General features: G+C 42.4%; 1 protein-coding gene across 1 annotated transcript; it reads left to right on the plus strand.

Moving 5' to 3' along the window:
* The first annotated feature begins 963 nt into the window (after positions 1-963).
* LOC121619527 (chitin synthase chs-2-like) lies at positions 964-10,618 on the plus strand. Its single transcript, XM_041955303.1, has 22 exons — positions 964-992; positions 1,697-1,832; positions 2,010-2,198; positions 2,311-3,190; positions 3,595-3,778; positions 3,975-4,064; positions 4,500-4,658; positions 4,775-4,949; positions 5,074-5,175; positions 5,290-5,431; positions 5,568-5,768; positions 5,874-5,989; positions 6,117-6,285; positions 6,455-6,634; positions 6,765-7,043; positions 7,164-7,341; positions 7,434-7,468; positions 7,580-7,644; positions 8,002-8,112; positions 8,202-8,416; positions 8,508-8,598; positions 9,265-10,618. The coding sequence occupies exons 1-22, from the start codon at positions 967-969 to the stop codon at positions 9,388-9,390; spliced, it is 3,849 nt and encodes a 1,282-aa protein (XP_041811237.1). The 5' UTR covers positions 964-966; the 3' UTR covers positions 9,391-10,618.
* Positions 10,619-11,104: the final 486 nt, after the last annotated feature.

The raw sequence follows: 11,104 nt of genomic DNA on the forward strand, positions 1-11,104 counted from the left end.
ACCAAGTCTCATTTCAGGTGGGTGATTAAGTCCTGTCGATAAAAACCATAAATACATGAGTCTGATCATATCAGAACCTGCTATGTTAGACCTGATTATCTCTTAGTCTCGCCAGTGGAATTTTGGCAAAGACCAATCCACACTAGAGATTTTTAGAAAACACTTAAGTCACATTTTAAAGTCAAAACTACATTTCTGTGTGTTTTTAAAGGTTTGATTCTCTGAACCAGAGACATGTGGTCTGAAGCCACATCCTGGTTTGGATTAATTGTTGAAAAATTAAATACCTTTACTCATATAGACGACTACAGACCACATTTTCATGACATTTCTTGAGGATGTTTTTACTCCCAAGAGGGTCAAGAGGTCAAAATGTGGAGATCTCGACAAAGAATTACCCAAACTGTTCGCTGTGGATATTCATGGTCCCCAAAGGATGAATTCTTTGTTTCTGGGAGCTGTTTTTCTCTAGTGCCACTATCAACCTGCAGCACACAAGATCAGTGCGTATGTTACGTACGGCTTAAACCAGCTGTTTGTCAATCCCTCCTTTGTCCTCTTCCTGGCTTTGTCCCCACCTCAGTCAGACCTGCAGACTCTCAGGTGCCACCCTGACCCCAAACACCCAAACACTGACTGAGACCTAAAGCTGCACCTCGTGTAGACCCCGAGCACACAACAAAGACAGAAACAAGACATTTGACACCTGTGTTTGATACCTGCGAGCAAGGACTTTTAGTTTCCTTGCTACTATTATTGTAAGGATTTCTCATTAAAATGACCTAACCGCATACTTCCGCGTCCTCCTCGAGTCACGCTCACGCTCTGGTGGAGTCTCCTCTGTGCACGCTTTGGGTGTGATCAGGGCTTGGCTAAGCCGCAAGCTGTCCCGATGAGTCACGCAGGTACCTGCCTACCTTTAAATACAGATGTTCAGCCAGAGGGCATCCATTTGCTGCAACCATCATGGAGGAAGAGAGAGATATGCCAAAGTAGGTACACATTAATATTAAATATGCATTTATTTTTCAGTTATACAAATGAATTTATTTAACTAATTTCCAGCATATCTATTAGAAATAATGTGAAAATAATGAAATATCAGTAAACCCTTTAATTTTCAGTTTGTAATTTGATATTTTTCTGTAGTTATTGTTAAGGTCATCTATTCATTAAGGTCATTCATAAGCAGTATTTAGATATAAATGAATAGCTTAAAACACTTATACGAAGACATATTTTATGGAATTAGAACTGTGCTGTATTAAAATCTTTATGATCCTGGTGTGGAAAGCAACATTTTGTGGGTTGCTGTTGTGTAAAGTCCTCACAAAGTATTTTTTTTGAAAATTTAATTGTTAATCTTTTATCTTTAGACTCTTTTAAATCAGGCCTGAAAACTTTTTTATTCAGAAAGGCCTATGAATGTTGATTATGAACTGATTTTAACCTGTTTATTGCTTTCATTAAGCATTGCTTTAACTTTTTTTTTCAAACTTTTTAACTTTGTAGCACTTTGAGATCCTGCCGATGAAAAGTGCACAAGAAATTAAATGTATTATTATTATTATTTATAGCCATTATTTTTTACTCTGTTATATATGATATACTATACATAAGAATTTCTGCTATCTATCTATCTATCTATCTATCTCATCATAATAATGTAATAATGTATAATTGGTTGTTTACTCAGGAGGCCGTGGGACACCTGCCGAGAGGTCCCGATCATTGAAGATGAGCAGACGCCATGGAAAATGATCAAACTGCTGAAAATCATTACTCTGTTTGTCGTCGCTGTGATCGTGTTTGGATTGGCTCTGTGTAGCAAGGTTTGCTACTTTTCATACATTTCTTATACATACTGCGCTCACGTGATGTTCATACGATGAAGATGACCACAGGTAGACGCTTGAGAGGTGACGCTTGAATTAGAGATGAAATGGCAGATTACTTCGTTGACAGGTGGTACTGATAAAATCTTGAACACTTTTTAAATTCTCTTCCAGACTTCTTTCCTCCTCCTCGTCACCTTGTCCAACGAAGGCACAAAGACCCTCCCAGATGACCAGAAACCTGTCGCTCTGCTGTGCATCGGCTGCTGTCTCATCGCCTCCAGCGTCCTCATATTCCTCAAAAGCATCTGGAAGGCATGTTACAAAACATCAAAGCTGCCAGGAAAAGCAACAACTGCCATGGTGAGACAAGCCTCAACGATTGCTTTCCTATCTCATCTTTGACTGATGCCAAGAAGCAGCAGGTATTTTGATCGTCTGATTTACTGCCGTGTTGAAATCCCTTCTTCTACAGGTTCTGTTCTTTGAGTTCTTGGTGTCTCTGGGTGCAGCCATTCTCACCATCGTAGCAATGCCGCACTTGGACATCGTGACCAACGTGACGATACTGAACGGTGTAGCCGTCTTCTCTGCGCTGCTGCAGGTGGTCGCTCAGTGCACTGCCAAGGAAAGGAACCGCTTCCTGCTGCCATCCATCACCGCCTTCATCCTCATTCTCCTCGGTTACATCCTCTTCCTCGTCCTATACATTATGAAGGATCCTACTAATACCAAGATGGCCACTTGGGCAGGTCTGGCTGTTGGTGGGTCCTTCTTGGTGTCTTTGAACTGGTGGGAGAACTACTTCAGACTAATCAGCAAGAACAGCAGCTCCGTCTTCCTCAAGAACCTGTGCAGAGACATGAAAAAGGGCCAGAACATGCTGCACATCCTGTCCAGCCTGCTCAGGATCGTGGTGACCGCCTGCGTGCTCGGAGCCTACGTCCCTCTTGCCAAAATGGACTGGGACATCGTGAAGTCCATCCCGAGGCGTGAGACGAGAATTATAGCCATCATCATCGGGGTTCAGCTTGTCTCCTCTGTGCTCTGCCACTGGTTTGCATTGGTAGCCTGCAAGATGCACGCCCTGCGACGATGCTTCGTCGTGCCTCTGTACCTGGCCTCTCTGGCTGTCATGGCTCTGCTTGTCATCCCCGTTATCGTTTACTATCAGGACTACAGAACAAGTCTGAAGGGGACTGCAAGCATCAACTTCACAGGCTACTGCAATGTAGCTGTGGATGGAAGAAACCAAAGCATGAACGGCAGTGTGTTCCCAGAACTGGTTTTGGACGTTACACACACTCTGTGCTTCCTGGACATGTCCAAGATGCTTGACATCGGCTTGCTGACAGGTAATGAAGTAGAGCCTGGTATAAGTTACAATGCAATTTGGCATGAGCTATACATATTATACACAAGAATCAGGATTAATTTACTATTGGTATGTGTTTATTCAAAGTAGGGCCAAAAGAACTCAGAGTATAGTTTGTTTGCATGTAGGCTAAAATGGGGAAGTCATTGAGACTACCACACCCTGCCCCACATACCTGTTAGCCCCACTGCTCAGGTGTGTGCTTTGTTTAAAGACAAAAAATCCAACCTCCAGAACATTGTGTGTATTTTCAATTTTAAACATAATTGGAACTGAACAACGTGGCTATTTTATTATTTAGTACAGCATTTTTCTGGACACACTGCTTCATTCAGTATCTAAAGTTACAATTGTTGTTTAATGTGTTTGCTAATCTTCCTTCAGGCTTAGCAGTGTCCTGGTGGCTCAGTCTTGTGATGGCGACCCTCCATCTGTGGTCCCTCAGCGTGTATCGTATCCAGAGGACTCAAGACCTATTCATCAGGAGGCTGTATGAGGGACCCTTTATCGAACAGTCGCTGCTCCTCAACACCCGATTCGACATTCAAACCAAAGACAAGACGAAGAAGTAAGTGTGTTTTGGTGTGTGTGTAGAAAGAATCCTCCATTCTGGTCTTCAAAAGAATTATCTGAAGCAAAGTTGTGGGTTCTCCAAGGCGTTTTTGGATTTGGCTTGAAAATTTAGGCTAAGCTGTTAAATTCCACTGTCACCTGGACCTCTGAACTGCTTCTAAAATGTTTCTGAAATTTATGTAAACTTCTAGCCAAATTGAAACGGTGATGCTGTATCTGTGCGCAACCATGTGGCACGAGACCTACGATGAAATGATGAACATCATCATCTCAATCTTCAGGTGAGTTACACAGTGTGCTATATCATCGTACAATTCCTGTAACTCTTGATTCCCCTGAGTAAATTATTTTAAATTGAATTATTTTTGGGGTCACATGGAGTTCTGAACTGAACAATAATAATCTGAACTGATCTGGTAGAGACAGCACGAATGCAGTTTCTTGCCTTACAGTGAATGTGAGCTTTGAAGAAGCGCCTCCTGTTGTGGAAAATGAAAAGAAATAGTTGCTTAATTAGAGTGCAAGTTCAACGTGTAGAGGGAATTTTCCTTCAGCCATTTGGTCGGTTCAGTTTTTTGCTGTCACAGGATTTTATTTTCCAAGAGTTTGTGTCCAGTGTCCAGCAAGTTTTAGCAGTGTACTCCTAATGACCCCAAAATGCATTTTATCACAGAGGATTTCCTCAGTTCATCTTTATCTTTCTCTGAACACTGCAGACTGGACAAGTACAGACCAAAGAAAGACCCAAAGCTCCATGACTTCACCTTTGAAGCCCATGTCTACTTTGATGATGCATTCAAACATGATGAGAGTGGGGGGTGTCACCTCAACGAATATGCCACAAATCTTGTGGAAATCCTCAAAGAAGTTTATGGGTGAGGAACATGTTTCAAGATGGTCTACAGTTAGAGGGCGTTTTAGTGTTGGGTCTTCAAAATTACCACCAAGAAACAGATTTTACATTTAGTATTCTCTCATTCTCCGTCACCAGCATCTTCACAAACATCGATAACAAGTTCTTCAAAAAGCAGCAGCAGATCCCTGATCAGAAGATCATACAGACACCGTACGGAGGTCGTCTTGTGGTCACCATGCCACACGGGAACAATATCGTGGTTCATTACAAGGACAAAGAACGCATCCGCCACAAGAAGAGATGGTCTCAGGTAGGAAAGTAATGACTTTTAGACTCTAGAAGGTACATTTACGCCTGCTGTTTACAGTTCATTTCATTTTTAGATATGAGGTGTGACAACTCAACAATCCCTGAACACTTTTGTAACTGTCCAGGTCATGTACCTTTACTATCTCCTGGGCTGGAAACTCATGACCAAATACTACGGACGGTGGCAGAAGGGAGAGGATGAGAGCAAGCTGAAAGCAGAGGTCGAGGTGAGACAAAAGAAATGGAACACATTTGTGGATTTTGGTTTTGATGAGCTTATCCTCAGCATTTCTCAATACAACTTAAATGTCAAACAAAACAAACTGTGCCTGATCCCCCAGAAAGAGAAGCAAAACACCTACCTCCTGGCGTTAGATGGAGACACAGACTTCCAGCCGGCTGCTGTGACACTGCTCATCGATCGTCTGAAGATGTACCCACGTGTCGGGGCAGCGTGTGGCAGGATTCACCCCACTGGATCAGGTTGGTGCATTGTACAATTGAGGAAATGAAAATAACAAAAACAAATGCAAGACTGAAGCCAAAAAATGAACGGAGACTTGCATTGGACTGATAAAAGTGTTTAGGTTTATAATACAACACAATACTTGCTCTACAGGTCCTGCAGTGTGGTTCCAGAAGTTCGAGTACGCCGTCAGTCACTGGCTGCAGAAGACAGCGGAGCACGTGTTCGGATGCGTGCTGTGCAGCCCCGGCTGCTTCAGTCTGTTCAGAGCAGCGGCGCTGATGGACGACAACGTGATGAAGAGATACTCCGCCAAGTCCATGGAGCCAATTCACCACATCCAGTATGACCAAGGTGACTGACGTTGTTGGATAGGACTTCCTTTCCTGTGGTGAAAGCTTTCGCATTCGGTCTATCCCTCCTCCTCTCGCATACGAATACATTTTCTGTTCCCTGCAGGTGAGGACCGCTGGCTGTGCACTCTGCTGCTGAAGCAGGGATGGAGAGTGGAGTACAACGCGGCCTCTGACGCCTACACCAACGCACCTGAGGACTTCAAAGAACTCTTCAACCAGGTGAGTGCTGCAGCTGATCAGAAGCTTTCCACTGATGATATATCCAATTTAAAGTGATTTCCTCATTGCTCACAAGTTGTACTGAAAATTCACATCAGTCATGCTAAAGATGATTTGCCATCATCAGCGTCGGCGATGGGGACCATCCACAATGGCGAACGTGGTGGATATTCTTGGCTCCACCAGCATCATTTCCAAGAGGAACCCGTCCATGTCCAAACCTTTCATGTTCTACCAGCTGTTTGCCATCACCTCAGCCATCCTGGCCCCCGCCACCATCTGCCTCCTGATTGCAGGTTGGTGTTTTGCAATCTTTTGTGAACTTTTGAGGCCTGCTAGTCTTCACCTCATGTATAATTTCCCTACCAATGTTTCAGATGTTCTGAGATAAATGCAAAAGTAAAAGGCGAGAAGAGCCTGTAACATTCAGTCCTGTGTATATGTCTCCTCTATCGTGGCCTCCAGGTAGTTTGACCTTCATCTTCAGCATGCATTCCAGCGCTGCCCTGGTCCTGGCTGTGATACCTCCTGCCATCTACTTGGGTCTTTGCTTCAAACTCAAGGCGGACACTCAGATCACAATAGCAGCAATCTTGAGTATCATATACGCCTTCCTCATGTTGGTGGTGACGATGTCCATTGTAGGCAAGTTATAGTCAGACATCACTTATGCAGGCACATGTGCAGCTACTTTGTTTGGAATTAGTAAAACATTTTTTAAAGTAGCTGCTTAAAGCTGCCTTAATCCTAAGAACTCTTGTTTTATCTTCTTCAGGCTCCATGGTGAAGGACAAGACCATTCTGACACCCAGCAGCATTTTCGTCATCGCCATGGCCATGATTTACATCATAACTGCGCTACTGCATCCTCAAGAAATCCAGCTGGTGTTCCACGGCTTCCTCTACATCATCTGCATCCCCAGCGCCTACCTCTTGCTCACCATCTACTCCATGGTCAACATGAACAATGTGTCCTGGGGAACACGGGAGACGAAACCTGCTGCCGGAGCTGTCCAACCTCAAGCCACCACCCCGCAAACAACAGGCCAGAAAGGTAGATGCCAGGTTGAAACTAAAAAAAAAAAAAATGTTTATTGTCATCCCACTCACAGCGCAACACAATCAGTATTATTATTTGTGCCGACTGAACTGAAGCTGATCTCCGCTCTTTCAGCCAAAAGCACCTTCCAGGATTTCTTCTCGTGGATTAAATGCTGTAAGAAACCCAGCCCGAGATCTGGAGAAGGGCAGCTCATTGCAAGCCAGGAGAGAGAGAGCCTGATCCCACAGCCTGAGCCCCAGCCACAAAACACTATCGTGGAAGACGTGAGGATCCAAGAGCAAGAACAGAGGTAAAATCTAAGGTGGCACATTTGTTCTAATGTAATGTGTCAGTGTTGCAAAGCGTGAGACGATACTAGAAATTTTTCTGATTGTGTTTCAGGCAAGTGGAGTGTGCCGTTGAAGTTCCTGTCCAATGTAAGTCCAAACAATTTTGTAAAAATCAGCAAGATTTAATTTGCAAAATACTCCATCTCGCTTGCAAGTGCGACTTTATCTCACGCCTTCCTGTCCTGCTTCTTCCTCCAGGCTGGGTCACGCAACTACAGAATGTGTCCACTGACATGCAACTGCAGGAGGACTCACTTGACCAGGTGTGTATGTCTTGTTTCGTCAGGTTCGCATGATTATCTGCCCCTGAATCACATTTTAATTGTCACTGCCAAGCATTTATTATTATTCATCAGAATGATGCTCATCATGTTCAGCTGTCCAACGCGGTGAATCCTGACCTTATCATGACATTGAGGCATTGCTGCTTTAAACAAATACTAACAATGTCTTATTTTATGATTATTACAAATAGGTCACTTGACACACGCTACATAAATCTTCTCTAGAAGTGCGTGGAGAGCTAGTTTCCTGCCTTACCTGGATGAGTTTTAAACAACTTCAATGTGAAGTACATTTATATGAAAATTAATTGAAAGGGTTTCTGTGTTTCTCTGCAGGACGAGGTGGACTTCTGGAAAGGGCTTCAGGAGAGGTACCTGCAACCTCTGGTCCAAGACAAAGAGAAACAGAAAAAGATGGCCAGTGACCTGCAGGAACTGAGAAACAAGGTAGGTGTGGAGAGCTGAACTACGGCGCATATCGAACGGGACCACGGTGCACTTCCTTTTATTAATCCTGTCTTTCTCACTGCACTCAGATAAACTTCGCCTTCTTCATCATGAACGCCCTGTGGCTGGTGGCGACATTTACCCTCCAGATCTTCGAGGCCTCCTTCTCCATCAAGCTCCCCAAGCTCGGCCTCGACCTCGAGTACACCGGAGAAGACGTGAGCATCGATCCCATCGCCTTCATGTTCATTCTGGGGTTCGCTCTATCGGTCGTGATCCAGTTCGTGGCTATGATCTACCACAGGTGACCACTTTTTTTTCCCCTCAGCAGAGATGCGATTTTAATGATGTTCAAATATCTGTTAACCTTCTCATAAAATCTATCTTTCATCCAGGGTCAACACTCTGATACATTACGTAGCCTTTCTGGACACACAGCCCAAAGAGCAAAAACCTGAAAAAGAAGAAGACCAACAAGGCAAAAAGGTATTTACAACAACTACTGCTTCTGCAGCGAGTCTGCAGTTACTATAGTAACAGCTTGCCATGATATTAGACTACTGACGATAATAATCCATACAACCTTACAACCATTCAAACACAGCACAATGCAGAGTGCAATGATAGCAGTGATAGTCATCGTGAAGAAAAACACAATTTGGCTGCAAACACAGACTAATGGAGAGATCACTCAGGTCCTCAACATAAAAACTAACTTTTCAAAAAGAGTAAAGTGATTAAAGTCAAACATGTGACTGTCCCACCAACAAAACATAGGTCACAGGTTCCTATCCCTTTTGTATCTCACCTGCTCAAACAATCTTACTGATAAAGACAAAACAGGACTTGAGAGGAAGGCAGGAGCACTTCAATGAAGGCATAATGTTGCAGAAAAGCAGTCAGCTGTGGAGTAAAGTCGATGCTGCGTCGTTCTTGTTTTAATGAAAAATGTCAGTCGTGTTCGTCCTTAAGGGAACCTTCATAGATTATGCAATAAATAACATGCTCCTGTTCAGACCTGTGTTATATAAGATGCCGGTAACAGGAAAGAAAACCCTGCAAATACCGTCCATAGTTTAGTCACCTGCCAGATGTTTGTGTTTGGGTGTGTCGGTATTTATGTGCATTGAACTTCCTTCAATCTTCCCCCAGAGGAACTCTGTGTCTCAGGCTGACTCCACCTCCACCTTCCAAGAGGAATCTGAAGATGAAGATAGCGATGATGAGTTTACCTTGAACTGGTACACCAGAAATCATAATGGGGAGACACTGGTGTGAAAACAGACTCTGGGCGCAACCTTTTTACCAATTTTAGCACTTTATCTATATATTTTAAATATCCACTGTATTTATGTTTACATTTAGTCCAGTGCAATGTATTTATAAAACTCTTTTAAAGTGTTTCACAGCGAACAAATGAGTTCAAGATGAAATTATGTTTAAAAGAAAGAAGAACACAACCTATGAAATCTTTGTGTGTGTTTGTGTGTTTGTGTGTGTGTGCAAATGGAAAAATCAGGTCTGTAAATTCAATACTGTATGTTATTTATGAAGGATCTGAAGTGACGCCGTTCTATGAATCTTAGTGCTCTTTGAGTTTGCAGCTTCTGTATATAATTAAACTGAAAGGGAATTAATGAAGTTCAGAAATGATCGACAGTGTGACGAGAAATGAGACCGTCACAGCCAAACCGATGAAGGTGTTTTTATTGTGAAAAAAGTGAAGGAAGTGATAAATCAGGGAATCTTTAAAATAGACATGGCGTCATCTTCATCAAGTATATTTACAGCTGCTGTCTGCAATTAACTTATTTTACCCTCGTTTGATTTTTCTGGAATTTTCTTTGTTGCACAAGATTTAATAAATTTTTTTCCACAAACAATCCCACAGACAGTCATCAAATGAAAAGAAAAAAACGGGTATATTTGTTGTGTATTTCCTGTATCGTTAGTTGTTCTCTGATGGGTCAAAAAGCAGCGATGGTAGCGGTGTTGTGTGCGTCAAACTGTAGCAAGCACTCATGATCTTCTTTTAATATTTATTTTTGAATGAAGGCAAAAGTTAAAGTCAGATTATGTTTCTTTGCTGTCTTGTTCTACCTGTTTATGAGTGTCGATGGATCGTCTGTTACAGGTGGTGTTGTGTTGCATTGTGTTCTTGTTTCTCAGTAAAACACTTTGCGGTGACGTTTGAAAAAATACGAATAGTTTTCGGAGACTTAGCTGTTAACTGCTGGAGACAAATTAAACACTGTTAATGCTGTAATACTGTAGTTTGTGAAATCGTTTTATGTTTGAAACATTAAAGAAAAGACAAATAAAGTGTTGGTGAGAGAAATGTATTTGTGAAAATGATTAACCACATACATCCATATCAGGCACATATAACACATCAAACTCTATTATATGAATGTTTCCTATATGTCCATACGGTACACTGCAGCTTTTAAACTGCAGTAAACTGTGTTCTTGTTGTTGGTTGAATAAAATGTTGGTGATTCATTGCGCTCTGAGGACTATCAGCCTCTTATTTTGTATTTTATTAGGACGTCTGCATGAATTCCTCTGGTTGTGTGATTTGTAAGACTGGAACAACAGTTTTTGATTGTAGGAAAAATGTGGCACTTATGCACACCCTCTAATTGAATAAAATTAACAAACAACAGAGGACAAACAGAGTTTACAGGAGCTCCTGTGCTGCGGTGCAGGTGGCTGCGCGTGACTAATCCTCGAAATAGGCGTGTAGTGCTAATTTAGCAGAGCACACCGCAGATTTAATTAAAACATGTATGAATTAAGCTTCGGTGCCAGCGCGGTTTCAGTAAGCGGGAAAATAAATCTGGGAATTCTCAATAGTAATTTTGAATAGATATAAATTGGGATAAAAGTGCAACATTTCTGCATTAAAAGGACTAAACCTATGTTAGATGTTAAAACCTGGAGAAATCTGGAATTTTCTGTAAGCTAAGGGTGCATTTTATTTGGCCACCTG

Source organism: Chelmon rostratus, chromosome 16 (genome assembly GCF_017976325.1).
Source record: "Chelmon rostratus isolate fCheRos1 chromosome 16, fCheRos1.pri, whole genome shotgun sequence".
Lineage (NCBI taxonomy): Eukaryota > Metazoa > Chordata > Actinopteri > Chaetodontiformes > Chaetodontidae > Chelmon > Chelmon rostratus.

Coding starts and splice junctions, on each gene's coding strand:
- LOC121619527 (XM_041955303.1), top strand. CDS start 967: ATGGAGGAAGAGAGAGATATGCCAAA. Junction 8,113..8,201: donor TGCAGGAACTGAGAAACAAG/GTAGGTGTGGAG, acceptor CACTGCACTCAG/ATAAACTTCGCCTTCTTCAT. Junction 8,599..9,264: donor AAGACCAACAAGGCAAAAAG/GTATTTACAACA, acceptor ATCTTCCCCCAG/AGGAACTCTGTGTCTCAGGC.